Source organism: Chiloscyllium punctatum, chromosome 8 (assembly GCF_047496795.1).
Source record: "Chiloscyllium punctatum isolate Juve2018m chromosome 8, sChiPun1.3, whole genome shotgun sequence".
NCBI classification, from domain to species: domain Eukaryota; kingdom Metazoa; phylum Chordata; class Chondrichthyes; order Orectolobiformes; family Hemiscylliidae; genus Chiloscyllium; species Chiloscyllium punctatum.
The window spans coordinates 56,578,722-56,595,205 of record NC_092746.1 but is presented as its reverse complement, the minus strand read 5'-3'; the positions used below and the strand labels follow the sequence as shown (position 1 = coordinate 56,595,205).

At 42.1% G+C, this 16,484-nt stretch overlaps 1 protein-coding gene across 4 annotated transcripts in view; it reads right to left on the bottom strand.

The window, feature by feature from the left end:
* Positions 1 to 16,484, bottom strand: part of ddc (dopa decarboxylase) — a 114,242-nt gene that overhangs the window by 25,062 nt on the left and 72,696 nt on the right. For all 4 annotated transcript variants that reach the window (XM_072575613.1, XM_072575616.1, XM_072575615.1 and 1 more), the window contains exons 10-12: positions 11,808 to 11,884; positions 7,639 to 7,658; positions 337 to 435 (exon numbers count right to left, since the gene is read on the bottom strand). In XM_072575613.1, the coding sequence (XP_072431714.1) occupies positions 337 to 435; positions 7,639 to 7,658; positions 11,808 to 11,884 (196 nt within the window). The remainder of the gene's footprint in view (positions 1 to 336; positions 436 to 7,638; positions 7,659 to 11,807; positions 11,885 to 16,484) is intronic.

Below are 16,484 nucleotides of genomic sequence, written 5' to 3'. Positions count from 1 at the left end.
GTACTCATTAAACCTTTCTGAAAAATTGTATAATTTTTCCTCTTTGAATTTAGAAAGAGAAAGCCTAGAGATTTCTCCCACTGATTGTTAAGAAATCCAACAAATTTTTATTGTGGACTCCATTGGATGTTAAGCATCAATCATTTTTAGTTCACACACACACACACGTGCACGCACGCACATACACACGCACACAATTAATTTGTGGCTATGTGAGACTGGAAGGATTACTGTAGTTCTGATTAAATATTACAGATATTATGCAGTCCAGATTTACAGTATATTTTGCCAAAATATTCTACACTATATCTGCATGAGTTATTTTTGGTCACCTACCTTACGTATATGTTCCTGAAGTCCTTTTACTCCGTATAATCTGAATACAAACCACATTTTCAAAGAACGGAATCTGCGTCCAAGGGGAATCTGCCAATGCTATACATAAACAGTATTAGTTAAAATATTATCCACTAACCGAGACCATTGTAGTTTCTGTTTCATTGCCTGAATCAAATTGAGTAAATCTGTGGTGCAAATACCTATTTTCAATTAGACCCTAATGTTGGAATAAGTAATTGGAGCTAAAGCTCAATATAAAAGTTATTTGAATGGAGAGAATTAATTTAGACTCTTGAAACTCCACATATAATCCCAAGTTTCCACGATTCATTCCATAGCTGTTAGATTGGATTGCCCTGTTCATCAGCAGTTAACTTTTTTTGGGAATTAATTTTAATGTGAAGTGGTTTAGATTTTGATGTAATTATATTTTGAAGTGCAGTCAGCAGACCAGGCCCCAGAATATTGCAGTGCAAAAGAGATGCAACTTCTGCAAAACCATCCATTATGTCAGTTGGGGGCAGCAAGGAGAAACTGCACTGATTTCTTCACCTTTGTGTTTTCTCCACTGGGTAATCTTGCACCCTTATCAGATGTGACCCTTGCCAAAGCTATCAGCAGACACAGGACATTGTATCATTGAGGCACCATATTGCAGCATTTTGCCAAAAAGATTTTGAGTTTTAGGCAGATTTACAAATCTCTGAGAAAAGGTGGAACACGTATTTCTGGTAATGATGCACAGATACAATTTAGCATCTTGAATTGATGCAGTAATAAGGTCTTGATGCAGTGGTCACTTTTACCAAAAATCTACAAGCAGAGTTTGAGGATTTTCAAAGCTTTTGAACATCTACTTTCAGCCTGAATCAGTGAATTGGAAAGCAAATGGTGGATGAAATTTGTAAAGTGAAGGGTGCACTCATATATTTTTCTCAAAGACATGTAAAGACCTGACTTCCCAGACTGCAGCAGTGTGGCAAAGCAGATAATGGGCATTGCTTTGCAACTGAGCCCCCTGTGGCATGAATGGCTGGGTTGACATTTTAGTTCATGAGATTAGTGTCTGACCTCATATTGATGTCATCTCAAAGAGCGCCTTTCTCCACCTCTAAAATCGCTTCATTTTGGCCTGTCAAAGTTCATCTGCAACTGAAATCCCTATTCATGCCTCAGTTAACTCTTGACTTGATTATTCCTGCACTCCTGGCTAGTCTCCCATGTTCTACTCTATGTAAACATGAGGTCATCCAAAGTTCTGCTACCATGTCTTAATGTGCAGTGAGTCCTGTTCTCATACAATCCATGTGCTTGATGGTCCTGTTGGCTCCTAGTCAATAATATTCTAATATGTGCCTTCAAATTTCTCCACGGCCTTGCTGTTTCCTAGCTCTGTAATCTTCTCTAATCCTACAACCTTCTGAGATCTTGAGTTGCGAATTCTAGCACTTGTAAATTCCTAAGCAAAGTTGCTCCATCATTGGTAGCCATAGCTTTAGTTGCCTAGACACAAACTCCAAACAATTCTTCCCCATTTCCAAATGCTTACCTCCTTTAAACACATCTTGAAGCCCAATGTGTACAATCAAGCTTTAGTTTCCTTGACCTACTATTTCTTTATTTGGCTCAGTTGATAATGAATGCCTTTTTTCTAATACTCATTTACTAAGACTTTCAGAAGCACTTTGGGACATATCATTCATTCCATTCAATGTACTATATTGATGTAAGCTGTGATTGTTGAAGAAGCGTGTTCTCTCTTTCTAGACATTCCAGGTCATGTTACCTCCTTTAGGTTGGGAACCTTGTCCCAGTCTCAGTCCTGCGGAATGGTGTTGAGCTGAGAAGGTAGCAGCTCCAGTTGTTGTTGTTGCTTTTATTGCAGCTGCTACTACTGCTGATATGGCTGACTCTGGTTTGCTCCTCAGAGGGCCAGGCTTCTGCTACATAAGTAAGTCCAGATGCAGTGAAGGTTTGACAGCAAGCAGTTTGAGGTGCAAGTGAATATTCACCAAGTAACTCAAAAAAGTTGCAATGCACAATCAAAGCAGGATGTTCAGGCAGACAGAAATATTCTTGCAAGCTTACATGGTTCGCTGGAGCCAATTACTGTCTTATTGATCTACTCTTGACCATCAACCTTTTATTGAAATTAACAAACAAGGAGAAAGATGTGGAAAACTAACAATCCAAAAGGAGGAGCATGCACAAGGAAAGCAGGAGTTAGAGAACAATGTATATGCTTGATTTCTGACCTCTGTCCTCCCTTCAGTGTAGCTACATGCTGAAAAATGATGATTGGTAAACTTACCTTACAGCTTCAAACTTTTGTACAAAGTCATGCATTAAAAATCAAATCATTTCAATGGAAGAGTTTCTTAAATGACATTATTAAATTTAACAATAAAATGGAAAAAAAGGCATTCATTATCAACAGTTAATTTTGGTGGCTTCAAAACCTGCAGCACTGACTACCAATTCAAAATAGAACGTAGAACATTACAGCACAGTACAGGCCCTTCGGCCCTCGATGTTGTGCCGACCTGTCATACCAATCTGAAGCCCATCTAACCTACACTACTCCATGTATGCCCATATGCATGTCCAATGATGACATAAATGTACTTAATGTTGGCGAATCTACTACTATTGAAGGCAAAGCATTTCATACCCTTACTACTCTGTGAGTAAAGAAACTACCTCTGACATCTGTCCTATATCTATCACCCCTCAATTTAAAGCTATGCGCCCTCGTGCTTACCGTCACCATACTTGGAAAAAGGTTCTCCTGTCCACCCTATCTAACCCTCTGATTATCTTATATGTCTCTATTAAGTCACCTCTCAACCTTCTAACGAAAACAGCCACAAGTCCCTCAGCCTTTCCTCGTAAGACCTTCCCTCCATACCAGGTAACATCCTAGTAAATCTCCTCTGCACCCTTTCCAAAGCTTCCATTTCCTTCTTATAATGCGGTGACCAGAACTGTTCACAATACACCAAGTGCGGCCGCACCAAAGGTTTGTACAGCTGTAGCATAACCTCATGGTTCCAGAACTCGATCCCTCTATTAATAAAAGCTAAAACACTGTATGCCTTCTTAACAGCCCTGTCAACCTGGGTGGCAACTTTCAAGGATCTGTGTACCTGGACACCAAGATCTCTCTGCTCATCTACACTACCAAGAATGTTACCATTAGCCCAGTACTTTGCATTCCGGTTACTTCGACCAATGCGAATCACCTCACATTTGTCCGCATTAAACTCCATTCGCCACCTCTCAGCCCAGCTCTGCAGCTTATCTATGTCTGTATGTAACCTACAACATCCTTCGTCACTATCCACAACTCCACCTACTTTAGTGTCGTCTGCAAATTTACTAACCCACCCTTCTACGCCCTCATCCAGGTCGTTTATAAAAATGATGAACAGCAATGGACCCAACACCGACCCTTGCGGTACACCACTGGTAATTGGACTCCAGGGTGAACTTTTCCCATCAACCACCACCCTCTGTCTTCTTTCAGCAAGCCAATTACTGATCCAAACTGCTATATCTCCCACAATCCCATTCCTCCGCATTTTGTACAATAGCTTACTGTGGGGAACCTTATCGAACACCTTGCTGAAATCCACATACACCACATCAACCGGTTTACTCTCATCTACCTCTTTGGTCACCTTCTCAATGAACTCAATAAGGTTTGTGTGGCAGGACCTACCCTTCACAAAACTGTGCTGACTATTACTAATCAAATTATTCTTTTCTAGATGATTATAAATCCTATCTCTTATAACCTTTTCCAACACTTTACCAACAACTGAAGTAAGGCTCACTGGTCTATAATTACCAGGATTGTCTCGACTCCCCTTCTTGAACAGGGAAACTACATTTGCTATCCTCCAGTCTTCTGGCACTATTTCTGTAGACAATGACAATTTAAAGATCAATGCCAAAGGCTCGGCAATCTCCTCCCTGGCTTCCCAGAGTATCCTAGGATAAATCCCATCCGGCCCAGGGGACTTATCTATTTTCAAACTCTGCAGGATTTCTAATACCTCTTCCTTGTGAACCTCAATCACAGCCAGTCTAGTAGTTTGTATCTCAGTAATCTCCTCGACAACATTGTCATTTTCTAGATTGAATACTGTCAAAAAATATTCATTTAGTGCTTCCCCTATCTCCTCTGACTCCACACACAACTTCCCACTCCTATCTTTGATTGGCCCTAATCTTACTCTTGTCATTCTTTTATTCCTTAAATACCTATAGAAAGCCTTAAGGTTTACTCTGATCCTATCCGCCAACAACTTCTCACGTCTCCTCCTGGTTCTTCTGAGCTCTCTCTTTAGGTCTTTCCCGGCTACTTTGTCACCCTCAAGCGCCCTAACTGAGCCTTCACATCTGATCCTGACATAAGCCTTTTTCTTCCTCTTGACCAGAGATTCCATTTCCTTCGTAAACCACGGCTCCCGCGCTCTACAGCTTCCTCCCTGCCTGACAGGTACATACTTACCTAGGACACACAGGAGCTTTTCCTTGAATAAGCTCCACATTTCTAATGTGCCCATCCCCTGCAGTTTCCTTCCCCATCCTATGCTTCCTAAATCTTGCCTAATCTCATCGTAATTGCCTTTCCCTCAGTTATAACTCTTGCCCAGTGGTATACACCTATCCCTTTCCATCACTAAAGTAAACATAACAGAATTGTGGTTGCTATCACCAAAGTGCTCACCTACTTCCAAGTCTAACACCTGTCCGGGCTCATTACCCAGTACCAAGTCTAATGTGGCTTCGCCCCTTGTTGGCCTGTCTACATACTGTGTCAGAAAGCCCTCCTGCACACACTGGACAAAAACTGACCCATCTATAGAACCCTTACTATAGAGTTCCCAATCAATATTTGGAAAGTTGAAGCCCCCCATGACAACTACCCTGTCTCTCTCTCACTCCTATCTAGAATCATCTTTGCTATCCTTGCCTCTGCATCTCTGGAACTATTCGGAGGCCTATAGAAAACTCCCAACAGGTTGACCTCTCCTTTTCTGTTTCTAACTTCAATCCCAAACATCCTTTCTGCAACTGTAATACTGTCCATGACCAACAATACCACACATCCCCCTCTTTTACCATCTTCTCTGTTCTTACTGAAACATCTAAATCCTGGAACCTGCAACAACCATTCCTCTCCCTGCTCTAACCACGTCTCCGAAATGGCCACAACATTGAAGTCCCAGGTACCAACCCATGCTGCCAGTTCACCCACCTTATTTCAGATGCTCCTGGCATTGAAGTAGACACACTTCAAACCAACTTCTTGCTTACTGGTGCCATCTTGCGTCCCTGAAACTTGATTTTGGACCTCCCTACTCTCAACCTTTTCTATACTTGATCTACACTTTTGGTTCCCATCCCCCTGTTGGATTAGTTTAAACCCACTCCAATGGCATTAGCGAACTTCCCCCCCAGGATATTGGTACCCCTCTGGTTCAGATGAAGACCATCCTGCTTGTAGAGGTACCACCTACCCCAGAAAAAGCCCCAATTATCCAAGAATCCAAAACCCTCCCTCCTGCACCATCCCTGTAGCCACGTATTCAACTCCTCTCTCTCCCTATGCCTCACCTCACCAGCATGTGGCACGGGCAACAAACCAGAGACAACAACTCTGTTCGTCCTAGCTCTAAGCTTCCATCCTAGCTCCCTGAATTTCTGCCTTAAATCCCCATCTCTCTTCCTACCTATGTCGTTGGTACCTTGACTTGGGACGGCTCCCCCTCCCCCTTAAGGATCCCAAAAAGGCGATCAGAGACATCATGAGCCCTGGCACCTGGGAGGCAACACACCAACCGTGAGTCTCTCTCATCCCCACAGAACCTCCTATCTGTCCCCCTAACTTTGGAGTCCCCAATGACTACTGCTCTGCTCCACTTCCCTTTTCCCTTCTGAGCAGCAGGGACAGACTCTGTGCCAGAGCCCTGTGCCCCACTGCTTTCCCCTGGTAAGTCGTCCCCCCCCCCCCCCCAACAGTATCCAAAACGATATACTTATTGTTGAAGGGAATGGCCACAGGGGTTCCCTGCACTGCCTGCCAGTTCCCTTTCTGTCCCCTGACTGTAACCCATTTGCCTTTTTCTTGTACTTTAGAAGTGACTACTTCCCTGTAACTCCACTCAATAACCCCCTCTGCCTCCCGAATGATCCGAAGTTCATCCAGCTCCAGCTCCAGTTCCCTAACGGGGTTTTCGAAGAGCTGGAGTTGGGTGCACTTCCCGCAGATGTAGTCAGCAGGGACACTAGTGGTGACCCTTACCTCCCACATTCTGCAGGAGGAACATTCCAATCCCAATATTCTAAATTCCCAAAGAGACTGTTAAAAAAAAAGGAATTAAAAAAAACTCGTTACCTTACCAATCTGACGCACAGGTCCTTTTTTTTGGTGAGAGGAGGATGGGTGGGAGACACTACCCGAGTAGTGTTTTGGGTAACGCAACCACATAAATATATGACTTCCCAGAAGTCCATCGCTCCTCCGTTGCACCTCTCGGCAAATGGAGGCCCGACTCGCGAGGTAAGTCCCTTTTAATGCGGGAAAACTCACCCTTCCTGGCAGTCCTCACTTCACCACTCCTTCTCTCCTCGCTGCTCTGGCAAAATGGTTTCTGATTTCTACAAACTTGCATTTTAACCGGGGACAGTTTGCAAGTCGTAAACTACATAATTCCAATCAGGTCCCCAATGACTCATGCAAAAAAAATGTCTTAATCACACTAAGCCATAAACATTTCCCTCCTTTTTTCTCTTTTCATGTTGTTTTCACTTACTTCTGCCAGGTGGCAGTAGAGGAGCTACAATTGACTTCAGCAACTCAGTTCAGAAAAGAGAAAAAAACCTGCATTTCGATTCTGAGGAGAAGTGCATTAACAGTAACAATAAAAGACCAGTAACCCTTGAGGGATGTATTTGTGGACACTGGGGAAATTGGATTTGACAATGAAAAATCCTGTATATTGAACACACTGATAAAACTCACTGTTTAGGTTTCCACAAGGAAAGACTAGTACAGTGAAGAACCACAAAATAATGATTCTAGCAGAAGTTAGGAAAGGAATAAATTTATGGGAAAACCAAAACTTAGTTCAATAAATCTTCATTTAGACTAAAGTCAAAGCTGGAGGTGTTGAAAATAATAACATACATTTAGGTGAATATTGATCTTGACTAGAACTGAAAATTATATCCCCAATTATGAGGCTATTTCACATTACTATGGTTTAGAAATGCTTTAGTGGTACTCACCCTATAATCAGTGATGAGTACTGAAAGCACAGAACAAAGAGAATAGTTACTGTAAAATGTGACTCATTTGCTGTAATACTACAATGCAGCCTCAAATGATTGGACGCAAATACATCAGAGGTTCAAAGTATATGAAGTAAAATGCACATTAACATGTGACAGCCTTTGACATAGAAACAGCACCATTAAGTAAAATGTGTAACTACTTCAAAATGTTTTGGGATTCTGTAATTATTACTGAGACTTTCAATTGTATCAGTTGTAAGGAATCCATTATAATTTTCAAATTCTAAGGAACATTGGTCTCTGTGACCTGGTGAGCCATGTTGGCCTGAAAACAGTACCAACCAAAAATTAAAGTATGGAGACCAAGTTTCAGACTGTAAGAGGAAACTGCAAAGGCAGTTCTCATGCATGAAACCAATGGAACCCAGAAGTTAAGACAGTTCCAGAAAGAAGTATGCTATTGTGTGCAGCTTTTTACAGGCAGAACTCTCTTTACATGGAAAGTGTTGCCTGGGAGAAATGGATAAACATTTGAAGGAAAATAATTGGACTTCTGCCTGAAGAAGATTCAAGGTAGAAAATTGGGCGGGCTATAAGATCGATAAAATTTATCTTTGCTGTATGTTATTCCAGATGTAACCCATTGTTTGAAATGACCTCAACTGCCTGTTAATTTATTTTCAAGTTACGTGGATTTTAATACATGCTAAAATAAAAGTCACATAAAGTATTCTTCTATTAGATTTTGTTTGGTAAATTTGTTTTTTGGGGGGGTTTATAGATCCCAGAGGGATCATAAAAGGGATTACATCAGGTTTAAACTGATTTGGAAATATTATTTACATAATGCTGTTCTAGAACAGGTGAGGAAAATATTGAATATTTTACTTTTCTCTTCTTATTGCCATAACACAGGTGTTTTATGATTTTGCTTATTTCTTCCCCCTTTTGAAATTATCTACTTGTGAAGTTCACTTCAAATAAAATTATTCACAACAAACTTCAGAGAGAGAGAGAGACACACACACACAAACACAGGACAGGCAAGTAAGAAAAGGGATTTCAATTAAGTATAATTTGATATTCAACAGGATGGACAGCAATTCACATAATTTTGTCTGAGTCCATAAAATCTGTGTTGGACGTTATTTTCTGTAGGAATAGAAATACAGTTGGATGCAATTGACTGGAGGCGGTATTTTGTGCCAGAATTCATCTTTTCATACTCGTTGAAGATTTATCAATGAGGTTGGTAGACTTTTCAGGTGGATATATACTGAAAACCGTGCTTCGAAAAACCTGAGACTTGAGGCAGGCTTAGACCAACCTGGAGTCCAGCTGACCTTAGATCATTGGATGACTGATGTTAACAGTAATTGCTGATTCCACACTCAAGCATGGGTTAATTTGTCTGTGACATGGTTTCTAGATTAATCAATTTCTACTTAACAAGTGAGTTTTTATAATTTTGAGCAGGGACACTGTTCTATATATAGAATTTTGGGGCATTAGGACTCTTCAGGCATAATGTGTCGATTGCACTCCCTATGTTGTAAGACACTGCTAGGGCAACATCATGTCAGCTGGTCCTTGTGTTTGTGAACTGCAAAATCCACACAATGCAAGGGTGTCACATTTCAGAATGATGATGATTTTAGCTTTTGTCCTTTGTAAATCAGTGCTGGAGCTTACCAGAAAATGCTGTCAACAAGTGTCATGAGATTGACAATAGCTAAATTTTTATCTAGCAAAGTCTATTTTAAAATTAAACAAGAAAATATTACTTTTAAAACAATTTATGATCTCTTTCAGGTCTAGGGAACCTGACAAAGCTTTCAATATTGTTGGAACTTCAAATGTTTAATTCCCCGTTACAACTGTACTTGTTTAATAAATCACTATAGTTATCATTATAGTATTATCAGTATTAGTTATATTGGTACTATAATTAATATCATTAGTTTCTATAATACAATATAACACTTTCATTGTTATATACTATGGTAGTAATTCCCATTCTATTTCCTCTCTTCGGTTCTCCCATTTCCTCTAGCTTTCCCCTGTCTTCCCCTCTACTATACTTCAGCCTACCCACTGCACTGCTTCCCCTTTCTCCACACACTCTGATTCCTCCCTTTTCTACCTCTGTCCTGAACCCTCTGGTCTTCCCTCCAGACCCCTGTCCTTCTCACTACCCATTTGCACTGACATTCTGCGTACTCACCCCCTCTACTTCTCTCCCCTACCTTCCTGCCTTTCCTCATCTCCCATTCTCTCTTCAAAGCTTCTTCTCCTCTTTTCTTGCTCTTCTTCCCTCCTGTAGTGATTGTAATAAAGTCAGCCAGATGGACCTCAGAGAATCTGAGTTCCCTGCTTGGGGCTGTTAATTTGGTCCGACCAAGGAGCCCTGCTTGACAGATGTAAGCAGAAATGTCAGAGGTTCTGTTCTCTCTGACAGCTGGCTCTGAGGAAGCTGTATCATTGTCAAGGACTCTACACGTGTAAATTAAGGGTGAATTGGTGACAGGATACCAACCTCTGTGAAGTTACTTCTGGCCTTCCCTTTTATATCCCCTCTGCTTCTGCTTTTCCCTTCCTGTTCCATCCCTCCACCCTCTCCGTTGGCTCTCAGGTATAGTAACAGCAAGTATCGGAAGTTATGCTAAACAGGTTGAGGAAGGATTGAAAGTTCTAGTTGGGGTGGGAAAGGGGGGGGATGGTGATGATATTTCAGTAACAGATCATAGGGTGTATGATTATACTCTTAGGATTGGGGAAGGTGGTATTGTAGCCAAACACTGGGTAAGGGGGAGTGAGCTTGTTGCCCCAAACCTGCGCAGGGGAGTTGCGTTCCTCGGCCTGCATGAATAAATGGAGACTGTAACCCTGGAGCTGAGATGATTGACATTTAACAACTACAACTATCTTCTGGTTCTGAGGAAGGATCACTGGACCTGAAACGTTAACTCGGATTTCTCTGCACAGATGCTGCCAGACTTGCTCATCTTTTCCAGCAACTTCTGTTTTCGTTACAGTCACCTTCTTTTGTACTATGTGTGACTCCATGGTGGGATCTGAACGTGTGTTCACAAAGCACTGTCTGTACTTGATTAGATTGTAAGTCAAATAATGCTACCACTTAGCCAGCATCTCCTCAACCCATTTGATCATCTCCTGGAAGTCCCCTGCACTGGGTATTTTTTTTCCCACTTCCATAATGTTATATCTGAAGGTTCTCTATTTCTCATTCACATTTTGCACATCAGGTAACCAAAGGGATGACATGAGATTCAAATTATGTTGATAATACCGAGTTTTACCTCACCATTCCTTACTTTCATCTCTCAATTACCTTCTAATTATTAAACTACATGTCTGAGGTAATCCACAAATATTCAGTCACTCCACCACCAACATTTAGTGCAGCAGTGTGTACCATTTATCAGATGCACTGCAGAAATTCACCAAAAATCCTCAGATAGCACCTTGCAAACCCACAACCAATTCCAACTGGAAGATCAAAGGTAGTAGATAAATCAGAACAACACAACCTGCAAGTTCCCCTCCAAGCTACTAACCATTCTGACTTAAGAAAACTATTGCCATTTCCTTCAGTATTCCTGGATCAGAATCCTGGAATTCCCTCCCTAACAATGTTGGGAGTCTACCTACAATACAAGGACTGCAGTGGTTCAAGGAGGCAGTTCAGTACAACCTTCCTAAGTGTAACTAGGGATGGGCAATAAATGTTTGCCCAGCCAGCAACGCCCATGTTCCCCAAGTGAATAAAAATGTCCTGGATGAGCTGTAAATTAATCATATTAAACACTGTGAAGGTCAAAGCCATTATGATTACCACAAAGTTGCCACATTTTTAATTGTTCCCACGTTAAATAAATGCAAATTGTTATGGTTCTTATTATTTAGAAGAAAAGAAAACTTAATGACACTATTTTCTCAAAATATTGCTGTTATGGACAAGGTACTTATTCTTAGTTTAACAAATAATCTATATAACTATACCTTAAAACTTGACAGTTATGCACAATTCCAATTGATTCAATATTATAATAATGTGAGGTTCTTTCAGACAAAGATTAACAATCAGCTCCATTAACTGTTCAATTCCAAAATAATTTAGCCAACAGTAATCCAAAAAATACCAGAGTCCTGATGATCGTGCTTTAGGTAAAGGGGATCCATTTTAAAAGCTCCAATAAGTTCTGATCTTTTCTTCACCCTAAAAGTGACATATTTTTAATGAATTGTTTGACTTAGCTGTGTATTTTACTAAATGTGATGCACATGAAACACAATATTCTGAAACAATTACTATATTCTAAATCATGCAGTTCGTTTTTATCTGTATATATTTGAAGAAATGTAAAATTCCTTATGTATAGGAAGGAATGAAATTAACAAAATGGATGAAAAAGACTAACAGCTGAGGAATAACAATCTCAAGCCCGTTAAAAAAAAAGTCAACACCAGGATAGACAAGATAAAACTTTTAAAAAGCTGATAACACACAATTGTAATATCCACATCTTATAATTGTCTTTCAGGTGAAAATCCTATAATTGTCCAGATCATACACTGTATAATTTTGCAAAAGATCATGGAGGCCGCAGATAAAATTTGGGTTTGAGTTAAAGCTAGCTAGTAATATAAAAATGAACAGTGAGTGGTTCTGCATGTATTTACATAGGAGGAGAGTAACTAAGCTTACTTTCAATCTTCAGCAGTAAGGCTGAAGGATTGTTAATGGATAACCAAGCGATGCAGTCATTGACTGAATTGATAAATACATTGATTAATATGTTTATCATTATAAATGAAATTTTAGAAGGCTTTTCGAAGGCACTTTACAGTCAAGAGATGAAAAGCATTTAGGAAGTTACAACAATCATCATCACTGGATGATATCAGGTGAAAGTAGCTCTTGGAGCCCAAATTCACAACAATGGCAGGCCTGTCACAAAAATGAAACTTTATTGCCGCTGATTGATTTGATTATTAGAAACTGTTTCTGCATTCCATAGGGAATATTAATTCCATTCTGGCTATTATTTGCATCTCAAATAATAACATTCTATTGTCTGCCGGGGACACAGGATCTGTTTATGGAATGTCCAGCGACATTGAAACTGAAAAAATCCAGTGCAAAAACCTAGAATCATGACGATGTCTACCTAAGATGCAAAGAATTAGACCTGCATTTATGCGCACTGAAAAAGGCGATTATGTCGATTGTTGTAAAAAACATTTAGTTCATTAATAACATTTAGGGAAGGAAATCTGCCATCCTTTCCTGGTCCAGGCCCATAGCAATATGTTTGAATCTTAGCTGCCCTCTGGGCAATTATGGATGAGCAAAAATGGTTGCTTAGCCAGTTATGCCCATATTTATGAAAACAATACCCCTTGTAGTTAAAAAAATCTAACGAGTCATTTTTCAAGAGTATTGAAATGAACAGCAAATAAAACAAACTTAAAGGCTTCAACATTCAAGGGCAGCAGTGCCCCATCAGATTTTTCTTCCCCTTCACATTCCTCTCACCTGATGTCTTCTTCTGAACTCACCCCTTTTTGTGTAATCACAATAACCTCTAACCACCTAAACTGGAAAGGGACCAATATCCTAGCAGGGAGATTTGCTAGTGCTACTTGGAAAACTTTAAACTAGTAAGGATGGGGTGGGGGGGGGGGGGGGGGGGGGCCTGGGGCATTGAGGATGGGACCCAGAGAGATCATGAGCAAAGGGATAAGTCTGAGGCTGGTACAGTGGAGAAGAGGAGTAAGTCAAATAGTTAAGAGAACGAGATAAGACTGATAAATCAAATTGAACTTATTTCAGTGCAAGAGGCCTAACAGAGAAGGCAGATGAACTCAGGGCACGTGGGAACATGGGACTGGGATATCATAGCTATTACAGAAACATGGCTCAGGGAAGGACAGAACTGGCAGCTTAATGTTTCAGGGTATAGTTGTCAAAGGGAGAATAGAAAGGGGGGGGACAAGAGTGGAGAGGGAGAGACATTTTTGGTTCGGAATAACATTACAGCTGTACTTGGGGAGGATATTCCTGGGAGTTTATCCAGTGAGGTTATTTGAGTGGAACTGAGAAATAGGAAAGGGATAACTATCTTATTGTGATTGTACTACAGGCTCACTAATAGTCAGCAGGAAATTGAGATGCAAATATGTAAGGAAATTTCAGACATCTGTAAGAATTATAGGATTGTAGTGGTATGGCCATTTTAACTTGCCAAACATAGACTGGGACTGCCATTGTGTTAAGGGCTTGGACAGACAGGAATTTGTTATATGTGTACAAGAAAATTTTCTTATTCAGTATGTGGATGGACCTACTGGAGAAGCTGCAAGACATGACGTTCGGGACACCACCTATGCCCTCAATCTCCTCCAAGGCTTTCGTTTCTCTGGCCCCCAATGCCTCATCTTCACCATGGACATCCAATCCCTCTACACCTCCATCTGCCATGACGAGGGCCTCCAAGCCCTCCTTACTTCTTCTCCCAAAGTCCCCACCAGTACCCTTCCACTGACACTCTCATTTGTTTGGTTGAACTGGTCCTCACCCTCAACAATTTCTCTTTTGAATCCTCCCACTTCCTCCAGGTAAAAGAGGTAGCCATGGGCACCCTCATGGGCCCCAGCTATGCCTGTCTCTGTCGGTTACGTGTAACAGTCCATCCTCTGCAGTTCCACCAGCGCCAATCCCCACCTTTTCCCGCTACATTGCTGACTATATCGGCGCCACCTCATGCTCCCAGGAGGAGGTTGAACAGTTCATCAAATTCACCAACACATTCCACCCCAACCTTAAGTTCACCTGGATCATCTCAGACAATGCCCTCCCCTTCCTGGATCTCTCCATCTCCATCAACTATGACCAACTAACACTGACATCTTCTACAAACCCACTTACTCCCACAGCTACCTAGACTACAACTCCTCCCACACGTTCTCCTGTAAAAACGCTATTCCTTATTCCCAATTCCTCTGCCTCCACCAGATCTGCTCCCAAGAGGACCAATTCCACCACAGAACACACCAGGTGGCCTCCTTCTTTGAAGACCACAATTTCCCCTCCCACAGGGTTGATGATGCCCTCTAGCTCATCTCATCCACTTCCAGCACCTGCGCCCTCAAACCCCACCTTAATGCCACAACAAGGACAGAACTCTCCTGGTTCTCACCTTCCACCCCATCAACCTCTGTATACATTGCGTTATCCTCCACCATTTCCACCACCTACGAATTGACCCCACCACCAGAAATGTAATTCCCTTTCCGCTCCTATTCACCTTCCATAAAGACCATTCCCTCCGTGACTTCCTTGTCAGCTCCACACCCCCCCACCAACCCATCCTTCCCTCCTGGTACCTTCCCCTGCCACCGCAGGAATTGCAAATCCTGAGCCCACATCTACTGCTCCTCCCCCCCACCCTCCATATCCGTCCAAGACCCAAAGGAGCCTTCCACATCCATCAAAGTTTCACCTGCACTTCCACCCATGTCATTTACTGTATCCATTGCTCCCTATGCGGTCTCCCCTACATCGGGGAAACAGGATGCCTACTTGCAGAGCATTTCAGAGAACATCTCTGGGACACCTGCACTAATCAACCCCACTGCCCCATGGCTGAACACTTCAACTCCCCCTCCCATTCCACCAAGGATATGGAGGTCCTGGGCCTCCTGCATCATGTCTCCCTAACCTGGAGGAAGAACGCCTTATCTTCCACCTCGGGACCATCCAACTCCACGGCATCAAAATGGATTTCACCAGTTTCCTCATTCCCCCATCCCCACTTTATCCCAGTTCCAAACCTTCAACTTGGCACCGCCCTCATGACCTGTCCTACCTGTCCATCTTCCTTCCCACCTATCCTCTCCACGCTCCTCTCCGACCGATTACCATTACCCCCATCTCCATCCACCTACTGCACTCTCAGCTACGTTCCCCCCAGCCCCACACCCCTCCCATTTATCTCACCACCCCCCAGCCTCATTTCCGATGAAGGGCCTTTGCCTGAATCATCGATTCTCCTGCTCCTCAGATGCTGCCTGATCTGCTGTGCTTTTCTAGCACCACACTCCCAACTTTAATCTCCAGTCCTCACTTTAGCCAACTCTTGAGTAATAATACAGGGCAACTGCCTGAGGTGTCAGCGGGGGAGCACTTTGGGGCAAGTGATCATAATTCTTTTAGTTTTAAAATAGTTATGAAAAAGGATAGATCTGACATAGAAGTTAAAGTTCTGAACTGGAGTAAGGCTACTTTGCCAGAATGAGACAGGAACTTTCAAAAGTTAATTGGTGCAGCTATTTGCAGGAAAAGGGATGATTGGAAAGTAGGAAGCCTTCAAAATGAGATAACGAGAATCCAGAGGCAATATATTCCTGTTAGAATGAAGGCTGGTAGAGTATGGAATGCTGAATGACAGGTGAAATTGAGGCTCTGGTCAAGAAAAAGGAGGCATATGGCACATATAGATACCTGGGAATGAGTGAGTCCCTACAGGAGTGTAAGGACAGTAGGAACGGTGGCACGGTGGCACAGTGGTCAGCACTGCTGCCTCACAGTGCCAGAGACCCGGGTTCAATTCCCGCCTCAGGCGACTGACTGTGTGGAGTTTGCACATTCTCCCTGTGTCTGCGTGGGTTTCCTCCGGGTGCTCCGGTTTCCTCCCACAGTCCAAAGATGTGCGGGTCAGGTGAATTGGCCATGCTAAATTGTCCGTAGTGTTAGGTAAGGGGTAGATGTAGGGGTATGGGTGGGTTGCGCTTCAGCAGGGCGGTGTGGACTTGTT